At 42.8% G+C, this 13974-nt stretch overlaps 1 protein-coding gene across 1 annotated transcript in view; it reads left to right on the top strand.

The window, feature by feature from the left end:
• STAB1 (stabilin 1) overlaps positions 1 to 13974 on the top strand; it is a 109873-nt gene that overhangs the window by 4321 nt on the left and 91578 nt on the right. The window contains exons 4-9 of the mRNA XM_056847179.1: positions 485 to 601; positions 3693 to 3889; positions 4837 to 4958; positions 6266 to 6396; positions 7949 to 8043; positions 12210 to 12332. Of these exons, the coding sequence (XP_056703157.1) occupies positions 485 to 601; positions 3693 to 3889; positions 4837 to 4958; positions 6266 to 6396; positions 7949 to 8043; positions 12210 to 12332 (785 nt within the window). The remainder of the gene's footprint in view (positions 1 to 484; positions 602 to 3692; positions 3890 to 4836; positions 4959 to 6265; positions 6397 to 7948; positions 8044 to 12209; positions 12333 to 13974) is intronic.

Genomic DNA, 13974 nt, shown 5'->3' with positions numbered 1-13974 from the left:
CCTTGAATTTCCTTTTGGAGGGTGAGGTGGTTTTTTTTTTTTTTGACCTTGCAGAGCTCAGCATCTGCACAATCATAGAAGTTTTCCTGTGAGCCACAAATACAATAAAGATGTCTCAAAGCACAACCACCCAGTTTTCACATTGCATCAAATGTATTGTATGTTATTGTATATATAAATAGGTTTGTGTGCCTATTTAGCTTTTTTTTAATCCCAAACCTATAAGGAAGGAGCTGCAATGAGATAATGAAGCACACCTCCCCAAAAATATAAATTAAATGGGGAGCTCTGATGACTTCTAGTCAGTCCTTTAGATGCTTATAAAGACTGGAACCCTATGAACACTTACCAGTAATTAAGTCCCACTGACCTTATTGGGTCTTACATACAAATCCGCATGCACAGAATAAGTCTTGAAATAATTTTTATACTCACTTGGGAGTTCCATGTAACATTTTTAAAAATCTCTGTTTTATAATTTCAGAACTTCCCCTCTGTGGAAGTGTAGTCTGTGATGACAAATCCCATTGTGTGGTGAAGGACGGGCAGGCAAGGTGTCAATGCCTACCAGGCTATCAGAAAATTGGGATGGACTGTCAAGGTGAGAGGAAATACATAGCCTTTGTATAAAACTTTAGAATCCTCAAAAAGCTTCACATGCACTTTTTTGTAAGCCTTACTACAACCCTATAAGTAGGGCTTCTGAGGGCCACCATGGATCCATGGACAAAGATTTCCCCATTCCAACCCAAACACTGCATGAAAGCCAATCATATGACATCTGGTTCTGTGGGCCTCCAGGATGGCTAAGTCCCCCCCCCCCAGGCTGTGCCTGTGAGGTAGGTCTACAAAGTGTATTCTCTGAGGTATGTGTGACCAAATTGAGTCATGGGTACCTGACTCAAATTTCAGTCCTATGTTCACATGGGGAGTAACCTTTAAAAACTTCTCTGTCACTCCACATGGCTCCAAACACATGAGGGGGAAGGAGGGGCTTCAGGCATCGCTCCTGTATCATTTTTGCCAGTGGAAACAGCCATAGGGGTACAGAAAACACAGAGCCTGAGGAAGGGGTAAATAGGTCCCTGTGGGGGTTTCTGATGGTGAAAACAATGGGGGAGGGAAGCCTGATGCTCCTCCTTCCCCCTTGCAGTGTTTGGAACCACACACCTCAACTGAGCAGTATTTAAAGGTTAGTCCCTGTGTGATTGTGTGACTGAGAGTCAGTCACCCATGATCCAACTCGTGTCACATGCAATGTGTATTTTGGCCCTAAGACTACTGAGAATATGATAGTGGTGAGATTTGAACAAGGGTCTTCCTCAGCACCACCCTAAGAACACTTTCCTGGAAGTATATGTATGTGTGTGTGTGCCGTCAAGTCACAGCTGATTTATGGTGACTCCGTAGAGTTTTCAAGGCAAGAGATGTTCAGAGGTGGTTTGCCATTGCCTGCCTCCACGTGGGCTGAGAGAGTTTCTAGAGAACTGTGACTGGCCCAAGGTCACCCAGCAGGTTTCATGTGGAGGAGTGGGGAATCAAACTCAGTTCTCCAGAATAGAGTTGCCCACTCTAACCACTACACCATGCTGGCTCACTTCCTGGAAGTAAGCCCTATTAAATAATCTTCAGAAGGACTCTAAAACCTGTTTAGGATTCTCTCATTGGCTCTCAATTGCCTCACAGTACAAAGAGTGTATATGAACAACTGTTACCTTGTCTATTCACATTGGTGAATGTTATGGATAAGGGATAAAAGTGGGAAAGAGCCATTTGTCAACCAAAGGTACATTTTAAGCCATTGCAGGTTTTATATTATCATTACTTATTCAAATATACTTTGTAACCCAAAATGGTTCTCAGAGCAACTTACAAACAAATAATAAAGCCAGCATTAACATTTCCACAGAATAAGTTAATACTGTATAAATCCCATTAACCTGTACATAGGGGGGTAAAATGATAATACAGATCAATTAAGAACATAAAACTGCCTTATCCTTGGAAGATGTGCTGAAATAAAAACTGTATATTTGCTTCCTGGAAGGCAATGGTGAAATTTGACTGCAAGTGAGAGCATTATCACTGAAAAAAATTCTGCACCTTGTTCTCCCCAATCCATTTTTAGGCAAAGAAGGAGCTTAGATCAAATTTGTTTAGTATGTAGGTGATGGCAGGGAGTATCTTGGAGAGGTGCCATGGCTCAGCTGGTTGGCTTTGCATGCAGAAGGTTCTAAGTTCAACCTCCAGCATCTCCAGCTAAAATGATCAGGTACTAGGTGATATGAAACAACTCTGCCTAAGACCCTGGACAGCTGCTGCCAGTGAGAGTACACAGTACTGATCTTGATAAACCAATGATCTCACTCACTGTAAGGCAGCTTCAAGTGTATAACAAATCTTAAGGAAAAAGGCTTTTCCTTACATAAGTAAAACTCAGGCACAGATGTTTCACCAGGGCAATCAAAATCGATCATGATCCAAAACCAGACTGCTCCACAAGAGCAGCAGATGCTAATCTGGTGAACTGGGTTGGTTTCCCCACTCCTACCCATGAAGCCAGCTGGGTGACCTTGGGCTAGTCACAGCTCTCTTCGAGCTCTCTCAGCCCCACCTACCTCACAGGGTGTCTGTTGTGGGGAGGGGAAGGGAAGGTGATTGTAAGCCAGTTTGATCCTCCCTTAAGTGGTAGAGAAAGTCGGCGTATAAAAACCAACTCTTCTTCTTCTGTTAAGGATCCAGATAGGTAGCATCCCAGAAATCCTTGGCATTTGTGTTCTTATTATTAACACAGGAACTGCAAAATGGCAAACCATTTGAATGTAACATAAAAACAACCTTAATCCTGAGTTCCATGATTCCCTACCACCACTGTTCCTATGTTGTAGTTGAGTCTAGAGAACTAAAAACTGACTTTCATGAGCCGCATGCACCATGGGGCCATGCTTGTTTGTTCTTCAACATATATATGGGCCCAATGCATGAAACTTTCATTAAACCCCCTTTCTTAGACAGAAGTGAGTACTAATAAGCAGGCCAAAGTCAAGACAAGCATATGTGAAAAAGGTAAACTAAACCAGATGAAAGTCCACAAGATTTAGTCCAGATGACTAGGAACATTTCATTTTTATTTGTCTGTTCTACAAAGGGAACGCATTCACCATCTGAGGACTGAGTGAACTCCAAGTAAAAGTAATGCTTGTAGTATAGAGATCTTCAAGAACAAAAGTGTCTTGTAAGGGTACCCAGGGCAGTTCAACTATTTCGATGCTCCCCAGTATCAACCAATAAAGTACACAAACATAGAATGTTTCTAGATCAAGCATTCTGAAAATATCAGATGTAAACAATCAGTGTCAAGCACAGAAGTCGCATGAGGACTACTTGGAGTGGTACAAATGGTATGGGCAAGACCAGTGGCTGTAGTTCCAAGGCTGGGCACTTGCTGATACTGGATTGGCTGGGGAACTTTCCCTCACACACATTTTCTGTATAGTGCCATAATTGCTGAGGAACTTCTGTTTAATAACTAGCCTTGGATTCTGGATGCTGAAGTTCATCCAAATTTACTGCAATCAATTCGGCTTCTTCCATTGGTTGACTCCATTTCTACTGAAAAACTTCTGAGTTCTGGTGGGAAACTTTTGATTTGGTTAGAGATCACTAGCTTTCTCATTCTCCATTATTTCCAGCTCAAGATCCTTGCAGGTCCTCTCCATGCTCTTCATTTGCTGTTTGCAAGACTCTTGGGCCAACAAAGTATGAATGTACCTGCCAATATGGGTACCAAGGAGATGGTAGGATATGCCAACCCATAAATCCCTGTGTCAATAATAATGGCGACTGCCCTGAAAATATAACCAATTGTAGGTTCTTAAGCCCAGGAGAGGTAAGATGATGGATATCATATGTCGATTGCACTGTAATTCCTGTTTTAAAGCAGACAGTTGAGTTTTCTATACCGTTAAAACTGACTATAAGATACATTGTAAACTATTTTTCAGGCACTCCATATTTTATAGCACTACTCCTATGGATTTATTTAAACAGTTAACCGCTTTAAAATTATCTGGAAAGAGTTTTTCCTAGAAAAATAAAGCTTCTGTTGCTGAAATCTGAAAGTTGAAAAGTTTAGCAGTGTCCTGGTGTGGGAGGTGGGACACAGATAATGTCTAACATAAGGTAGGATTAAAATTAGAGACCAGCAAAATTTGGCAACTTCTCTGGATATCCAGTAATTTTTAATGGACGATAAATTTTCCAATTTAATTTCATCGGATTCGCCCAGAAAGCCATCTAGCTCAGGCTGAAGATATTTTAATCTGGCCTCCTTGTGATGTGGGCATCTCAGAATAATATGCTCGGTTGTTTCCACCTCCCCCTTCGTGTATGAACATAATCTTTCTGAGTATGGAATCTTTTTAAATCTCCCTACCAACACAGCAGAATTAAGTGCCTCACATCTTGCCAGAGTAAATGCTCTTCTACTGTTGTTAGATTCTATTTTAGTTAGATAGGCTGCCGGAGAGATCATGTATTTTATGCTCGGCTGGCATTTAAAATTTGGGAGTCTGGAAAGGTCTGTTTGGCACTCAATGTCTTCAACTTTCTGATGAATAATGTATTTGATCGTACCCACTTTTCAGGAGTGCCTGAGGGGATAAACCCAGCCTTTAACTGCCCAACTAATTGCCTCATCTGGAGTTAGAGCACCACGTGCTAGAGTGCTGCAACTGTATTAACTGCATAAGAATGAGAGGTGCTGGACCATGTTAAATGCTCTCTCAAAACTATCTGAAAGACACAACATAGGTAACCTGCTTTTCCTTTCTTTAGTCAATGTGCGTGTGTAAACTGGGATCGACTGGCGTAGGCTGCAGCAGATCTGTCAGTGAATGTCGGCCCTACTACTGTGATAGGAATTCGAGGTGTGAAGTAGGTCCTGATGGGACTATCAGGTAAGCCGTGTAGGCAACATGAACCAAATGCAGGGGGGAAATCTATTCTGTAGTGAATTGGCTGCTCATAATACTGGAATTGCGAATTGCTTACAAAACCAGTCATCTGTTTGTAAAAACTAGCACCTTTCCTTTCCCACACAGTGTGTTAATAATAGCAGCATGTTTAAACTCAGGATCAGGGATTTTCCAATAGCTGCCAGTTTGGCTCACTTTTCATCTGCCAGTGGTGATTATTCAGCTAATTAATCAACACGCTGTTTAGTTGTTTGCAACCTGTTAGTGTGTACTTGCAGGAAAAGGCTTCTTGCAGTCTTCAGAAGCTGACACCCAATCGTTGAGTGCGTAGATTGGGGTGCAATTTCTGATCTCCTGCTAAGGAAATTTTTCTCCATTCCCAGCAAAGTTTTCGAAGAGAAGGGGAATCAGGAGCCAATGCCCAGCTGATCAGCTGGAAGTCAGGTTCTTCTGACCTCCCATAGTGGAATGTTTGATGCCTCCCACACTTGCTGAGATGCAATAAATAGGGGGAGGGGAGACGCCCAGTTTATTTCCCTTCTTTTCTACCCACCTCAAGCTGTTGGCTTGAAATGCAGAAAAAAGGAGAGGAACAAGCTCTTTCTCCTCTCCCTTTCACAGCGCAGATATTAAAAGCATTGAATCTATTTGTACCTAGTTTGGAGGGGAAGGAAGAAAAATGAGTTCCTACTCTCTCTTTAGCAACTTCACCATGTAGCAATTTTTCTGAGAGGGTGGGTGGATCAGAACCTGACTCTCAGCTGACCCCCCCCCCATCAACTGTAAGTCAGCTTCTGCAAACTTGCCTGATACAATTCGAACATGTCCATATCAGAGTTGCTTGATGCAATCCAAACATATCCTGGAGTCAGCCTACAAGGCTGCCTTTAAAAGTGGGAGAGAGCAGGCCTACGAGGACACGCTGGAACTTCTCTATTGAGCTGTGGAACATGGCCAGGAAAGAAGAGGAAGACCAGGGTGCTTGTCTATCCCCTCCTCTCTCCTGAGGCTGGTGGATACAAGTGGACCATGATGGTAGAGGCTGGGAGGCTGGGTGGGGTTGATGCCTATCCTTCCCACCCCTCCTGCATATTTATGGGACATAATGTACTAGGAAGTATAAATCCAGTTAACTCAGTTTTCTATTATCCACCTTATGCCACACCCTGGGTATACTGGGCACTGCCAGAGATGAAAGTTGCTATCAGATCTTTGTGACTTGGTTGTTATCACAATTGGTAAGTAAAACAAATAATTTTCAGAAATTATCTTGTTCTCTCATTGGTCAGCTGCATCTGCAGAGAGATTGGAGAGATTGGAGATGGCAGGACCTGCTACAAAGCTCTCATTCATGAGATTTCTGAGCTGAATATTCGGGGAAGAATGCTTAGGAGACTGAACAGCGCAAAGTCAATGTTTGGTAACTCCCTTTAGAATTTATTTGAGTAAGCATCTAGAACTCAGAGTGCTATGCCAGAGAGTAATTAAAATTTAAATTTGCCCCAGGTTTGCTTCACAAGATTTATAATGTGAGTAATAAAAGGCATTTGAACTACTATGTGAATGATAGTTAGGAAGCAGGGCTACTTTATGGCAAATCTCTGTCAGAGTGGCCTGTGTTCAGCCCCTGTGGCAGCTGTGTGGACTGAATGTAATTGTCCAACCCATTCACCCCTTCCTCAGTTTGCTGCAAACATGGCAGCTCTGGGAAAAGGAAAAGCTGGTCCTTTTTTTGTGTGTGTGATGGTATCAGCACTGAGTATTGGCACCTTTGGGGGTGGTTTCCCAAGTCTTGATCACTGAGTTCAAGCTGGTCCCACTCAGCCAGAGGAAGAAATAGTGGACCTTCAGGAACAGCCTGGTGGGAATTTGCAGAGGGAGGAGGGAATTGGTGGAGATCTGCCGAACAGGGGCCAGAGTATTGGCCCTTAAAAAAAAAAAAAGCACTGAGAAAAGGCATATGGGTGAAACCTAGGGTTGCCAGCTCCGGATTGGGAAATGCCAGGAGATTTTGGGGGTGGAGCCTGAGGAGGGCAGGGTTTGGAGAGGGGAAGGACTTCAATGCCATAGAGTCCAGTTGCCAATGTGGCCATTTTCTCCAGGGAAACTGATCTCTATCGACTGGAGATGAGTTGTAATAACAGGAGATCTCCAGCTAGTACCTGGAGGTTGGCAACCCTAGTGAAACTGCAAAAAATCTTGCTATTTAACCCTTTCTAGAAACATAGTGGATAGAACAAACCTTTTTATTGTAAAGAAAAGTGGCATTTTGTAGCCCTAAGCAAAGTATATCCATCTCCTCCTTGGCCTACTCCACTACCAGCTGGGTCCAAGCCAAGAGTAAATGCCCATCACTCCCACACTGTTGATTGCTTGGAGTGAGCTGAGCCCCTGAGGCTCCTCAGTGCCCTCCTTGTGTGCCACTCCAACAGTCTCTTGGGTAACGTGACTTGGAGAAACAGTCCTGGGAAAGTAATAAACCCACGAGCAACCCTGTGCAGATGTTAGGAGTATTTGGAAGGGGAGGAGGGATCACAAGCACTGCCCCCATCCCCAACATCCATGTGGTCTGTTGAATGCTGGTCTTTGTGTGTGCATGTGTAGGCTGTTATGCAGGCATTAAGTGTCAGTTAGGGTTGCCAGCTCTGGGTTGGAAAATACCTGGAGATATTGGGGGTGGAATCTGAAGAGGGTGGGGTTTGGAGAGGAGAGGGACTTCAATGCCATAGAGTCCAATTGCCAAAGCAGCCATTTTTTTCTAGCGGAACTGATTTCTGTCACCTGTAGATCAGTTGTAATAGTGGGAGATCTCCAGCCACCACCTGGAGGTTGGCAACCCTAGTGTCAGTTGGGAGCTGGAACGGTACATCTGATCACACCCTCCCACCTCCTCCCCCCACACACATTAATTGTAATATCTGAACAGGACTATTCTCTGTGCTTTAAAATACCCTTTGTTTGTCTTTTAACAGATTTAGGTTGTGCATTATTGCTGGGAAAATATGGGCCTTTCACAGTTCTTGTGCCAGCCTCTTCTCAATATCCTGATAGGTCTCAGCTCTTCGATGTAAGTGCCCATGCCTCTTGGTCATTTTCAGGCAGGAATGTCATGGCCCTGATCCTGACATTTGATTTGCATTTTAAGGCGGAGTGGGGGTGGGGGAGGCCACCAGTGATTGTTTCTTAGGACCGTTGCTATCTTTGGTCTGTTCACAGGTTCCCTACACTGTGAGGTTTGTTACAAACAATTAAATGGACCTTTTGTACTACATATACAGAGCAAAGGTGCAAGTCACCTTCCCAAAAAATAATAATTTAAATGTTCACTGTCCGATATCCCTAGTTTTATTGTGTGTGTGTGTGTGTGTGTGTTAAGTGCCGTCAAGTCACTTCCGACTCATGGCGACCCTATGAATCAATGTCCTCCAAAACGTCCTGTCTTTAACAGCCTTGCTCAGGTCTTGCCAACTGAGGGCAAGACCTATGTTTACTATGAATTGTAAAACATGAACCATAGCTTATACTCTTTAAATGCTTCAGTAACAGTCAATTTAGTCTTCAAACAGTGAGGCAGACCTTTTGACGCACCCCTTAAGAAAATCTGTAGTGGAATTCTCTGCTTATAGCCTTTAAGCGGCACCTGAGGAAAAGCATTATTTTGAAAGTAAATTATTTTATGTACATATAACTGTACGTTTGTAAAACACAAAAGGATAGTTCCTTTGAGATATCAAAATGAAACAAGCAAGTATTTTATAGTACTGTAATACTAATTGCTTTGCATGAAGAATTATAATAATTAATGTTATTAACATAATCAGTGCATATTCTAATTATGCCTTACTGAAAAATCTGTACGATTTATAGTATTATGTATTTCCATGGGCTGCTGTTAATGTATAAGAATCCAAGGGGAAATGTTTAAATAAATCAACAAACATTTACATGAGGGGATTATTTTGTGTTCATTGTCATGGCTTCTGCACAGTCTCATATATGCAGGCTCAGGCTGGCCATGGAAAAGACTTCCAGAGTTTTCTAGAAAACGAGGTGTCCCTCTACCCCTCACCATTTTCCTGCCAAAACTAATATGAGGGGGGAAATGCTCGTCCCTGCCACAGAGAGGACCTCTGTTGCTGTTTTCAGTTTTCCCTCACCTCATTCTTGAGGCTGAACTTTTCCCCCCTCTTAGAATATATATATATTTTTAATCATCAGTCCTTGTAGCAAAAATTGGGTTCAGCCTGCCCATGGACTCATCATTCTACCCATTAACAAGTCCACACCCATCTCTTTAAAGAGTGTCTCTGCTCAGAAAGGTGCTCCACAGGAGGAAGTCCTTGGACAATGAAGCCAGGCTTCTGTCAGAACTACTATTAGAATCCCTTAGAACATGTATATTGTAACAGGAGAATTGTTTCTTCCTTTGTACACACACACCACTTTACCATCTCCATTGGTGATACAAAGCAGAATAAATAGCACTCCACAACTGATTCAGCTCCTGTGGATCATGAGGACTGTACCCTAAATGCCCTGGGCAAGAAGCTTATTTCTCTTCAGCTATTTCCCTTTAAGTTGCTAATTTCCAGGTCTTCGTGAATCATTGCCAGCTTTTTATCTGAGCAAGGCATGATACACCTCTTTAGAAGTCCTGGAAGATAAAAGTTATCAGCCAAAAAGTTATAAACTGAGGCCTCCGATGGCAAATTATCTCTGAGAATCACACTCTCTGACTATTCTAGCTGATCCATAGCTTCATCTTCATAGATCTTCATAGATCATCTTCATAGATCATCTGTCTTGGCTATGATACTTGGAGACAGAGTGCTAGATTTACCACTTGGGGACTATGAATTATCCAATACAAATTAACAATGCCCTAAGAAAAATTAGGAAGAAAGGCTGACTGTCAAGTCTATGGGAGCCACCTCTCCCCCCCCCCCCGCCGCCCGCCTTTGTAAGGGCTAGGATCTGAGGACAATACCAGATAATTTACCAGTATCCAAATGTTTGACTGCTATACTCTTTCCTTAGGAGAGGTAGTGCTCATGGGTAGAGCATGTGTTTTTTATGCAGATGCCAGTTTCAGTCTCTGGCATCTCCAAATAAAAGGGTCAGGTAGCAGATCTTTGGAAAGACCTTGAGCTCCCTTCATCTATCCTTAACTACTGTTATATTGATGTGATGTTATAACAATATGTGTAACAGGTTTTCTGAATTCTTGGCTTTATTTTATTTTTTTAGTGAGTGTTTAGCCCGTTCCATTCTAGAGATACGCCTTCCCCTTAAATCTCTACAACTGAAAAGTCTAGAGACTGACTTAAAAAAGAAAAGCTAGGAATTCAGGGATCCTGTTACACATATTGTTGTAATATTATGTTGATCTAACGATATTTAAAAGAGCCCCTGGTGGCGGTGGGGGTGGGGAAAGAGAAAATGGCCACTGTTGAGACAGTGTCAGGGAAAATGGCTGCTGTTTGGGTGGGGAAATCTGAACTTTCTCACCCACATGGCAGCCACAGGAAAAAATATCTGCTTCCCAACACCATTGAACCTAGGCAGGTAGCCCATGTGGAAATGACTGTACTGTTCTCCAAAGAGTAAAAAATCTATAGTCTATTTCCTTGTCCTTCACTGACAGTCTTCCTCTCTATTGGAGATTGTGGGTGGAGATTTTGTGCCCAGAAACAGAATGGAAGCAAATATAGACAGGTCAAGACTGGAGTGATTTGGTCCCTACAATTAGGGTTGCCAGGTCACTCTTTGCTACCGGCGGGAGGTTTTTGGGGCACAGCCTGATGAGGGTGGGGTTTGGGGAGGGGAGGGAATTCAGTGCCATAGAGTCTAATTGCCAAAGCAGCTATTTTCTCCAGGTGAACTGATCTCTATGGGCTGGAGATCAGTTGTAATAGCAGGAGATCTCTAGCTAGTACCTGGAGGTTGGCAACCCTACCTGCTATCCATTCCAGAGAACACTCTGGCCGCAGCATTCTGTACAATCTGTAGGTTCTGGACAGTCTTCAAGGGCAGGACCACATAGAGAGCATTGCAGTAATCTAATCTAGAAGTAACCAGGGCATGCACCACAGTAGATTTTTTCTGCCCAGGAAAATCCACTGTTGGCAAAGCAGTCAAAGCTGATAAAAGGCACTCCTGGCTACAGCTGCTACCTGGTTATCCAGCAGGCCTGGGCACCCCCAAATCTGTTCCTTCAAAGAGAGTGTAGTCCCATCCAGAATGGATGACACCTTTAGTCCCTGGTGAGACGGTACTCCTAAGGGAAGAGATTATGTCTCTTCCAGTTTACACCTGGAAGAGCTGCATCACAACTGGCTTCTTTACCAGTCAAGCTCCCAAAACGCAGGGGTTTGAGTGATAAAGCAGCCCATTGTGATGCAGTGTTTCCGGATGTAAACTGGAAGAGACGTAATCGAGTCACATGTGGCTGCTTGCAATCCCTGCTCCTGAGCTGGCCAATGGATTGCCTGCCAATCCAAGCACCCTTGCAACCCTAACCAGGGTCCACCCTTCCCTGCTGCATTTCTCCAGGGCAGCCACATGCTCCACCATCTACTTCTTCATGGGCATTTCTTGGTGGATGTCAGTATGAGATGTGAAGCAGCTGTTGAGAAGGCACTATGGTCACTTCATCTGAGAGCTTCCCATCCACATACTCAGTAAGTCAGTCTGCTAGTCTTTGAATGTGAGTGCACAGAAGCCACAGTGATGAAAACAGGGTTGCACTTAACTGTAATTATTGTTCATAAAGCGGCCTTCTGTGCAGTCATGCACTCCTCCCTCCTGCCCTGCTGTGAGCTCTCTGGGTCCTAGTTTATCAAGGTCTCTGGCAGCAGCATGGAGAGAACTGAGGGATGAGGAGAATTGAGGGATGAGCACCTCTCCCCCTGCCCATGTGTCAATTTTGGCAGGAAGTCACCGAGGAGGCAGGATGCTCCCAGTCTTCTAGAATGCTCTGGGAATCTTCTCCATGGCCAGCCTGGGCCTGCTCAGTGCCCCATGTGTGGCTGCATGCAGTCATAAAAAGCCTTATTCTGATGGAAGAGGCATCAAACAGAACCTTTGGATCCAACCTAATGCCTCGTTGACACATTATCTAATAGGATTTCCAAGAAATTGTTTGTATTGTGGAATTACAAGTGCTGTTGTAAAAGAGTCTGTGAATTAATGTGAACACTTCTGGTTTTTACTATTTAATTTATCTCCACAAAGGTTACATCTGCACGCCATTTATGCAGAATGCACATAATTCCTGGACAGCATTTGCTAGAGGATATGATCGCAACAAAGGTCCTGTGGACATTGTCTGGACATCAGGTGATCTTCAGTGATCAGGTAAAATAACTTGATTGTTATTTTAGGTACTAGATTGAACTTCTGGCAATGGGGCTGTACATTCGTTCTTATATTGTTGTGAATCTCTTGTTCTTTTGCCTTCTTTCCATCTATTCTAAAGTCCTAGGTATTTTTTTCAGGACCTTGACCATGAAACACTCACTGTTTCCTCAAGCACAGCTTGATACTTTGTTCAATTTATCTGCTGCTTCTTAAGGATTCCGTCCGAAGAGTTTCACTGTTCCCTTTGCCTTTTGTTTATGTACAATATTACAATATTTTGCAATACATGTTCACCTGTAATCTTTCCTTATAAATCAGCCATTCCATCCTGTTCCTTTTCTGTCATCTTGCTATATTATGTATATAACTATATTCAGTTGATGATTTCCAAAAAATGGGGAAAGCCCAGTGATCCACAGGAGGGAGGATGGCGGCTGCTGGTGGACTGGGCAGGGAAACTGCAGGTAAACCTGCCATTTGGAAGCGCTGTTTCCACTGCGCTGAATCAGCAGCCTCACAAGCGAGTAGGAATAACCACACAAGCCCATCCCTGTGTGGAAACCACCATGTATTTTCAACTGAGTCAGTTCATACATTTACATACCATCAAATATGAATAAATGTGTACTTACGGTATATCATAAATGTATGTGTGTGTTTGTGTGAGTATGTAGCAATCAGACTTAAGGCATCTGTTATTCTCTCAGTAAATTTGTTTAGCAGATTTTCGCACCCTTACCTCTATGCACTGTATTATGATTTCCCTTTAGCTCTGTCCCAAAATTTCTGAACAAACTTTTAAAAATAGCTGCTAACAACAGTTTGTTCAAACTTTACACTGATTTTAAAAACCACTAGGTTTTTGGGGTCGCCATAAGTTGGCTGCAACTTGAAGGCACTTTACACACACAGGTTCTTTGGGGCCCTTGCTCTGCTGTTAATCATGGACTCTGGTTCCATGCTGGCACCACCATTTTTGATTAATAGTTGAAAACACTGAACATAAGAAACTGCTCCCTCACCATTTTTGGGAAAAAATTCTGTTGTTTTTCTTGTAAGATAAGAATTACTTTATCTTCTAAAGCCAATCACACATCTCTAACATATGGATTAGAGAATATTCTCTGTGTACAGCAATAATGTAGAGAATTTTTGCAGTTTAATAGTTGTTTCTGTTCTGCAGGGAATCCTGGGACTTGGAATTCTGTGACGGTTCCAGAGATCTCTAACCAAATTCATAGCATTTAAAACTACAATGGTGTGTGTGTGTGTAATGGAGTCAAAATAGTTAACAGTAAATATGGGTTTTGATTTTAATGACTAGATTTCATACTACTTTTGTCCTCTTTGTATTCTGTGCCTCTGCCACATAACTTTGCATAACTGACCACAGGACATGAATGTTTCCTCTTGGGATTTCCTGGCATCGACTTTACACTCAGGACTTTTGATATGTACCGGGAATTCTACAGCCAAAGCACTATTTGGAGCCAAGTGCTGCACTTTTCAAGGACAGTTTTCCTTTTTTATTTGCAAACCTTTTAACCTGGAAATGTCTGTCCTTCACTGTCTAGTTGTGCCTCAGTTCCAGCTGCCCTATTACTCAAGAACCAAGAGCTATTCAAGAACTCTATGTGTG

The sequence above is a fragment of the Euleptes europaea genome, chromosome 1 (genome assembly GCF_029931775.1).
Source record: "Euleptes europaea isolate rEulEur1 chromosome 1, rEulEur1.hap1, whole genome shotgun sequence".
NCBI lineage: Eukaryota > Metazoa > Chordata > Lepidosauria > Squamata > Sphaerodactylidae > Euleptes > Euleptes europaea.
This window is presented reverse-complemented; position numbering and strand designations above follow the sequence as displayed.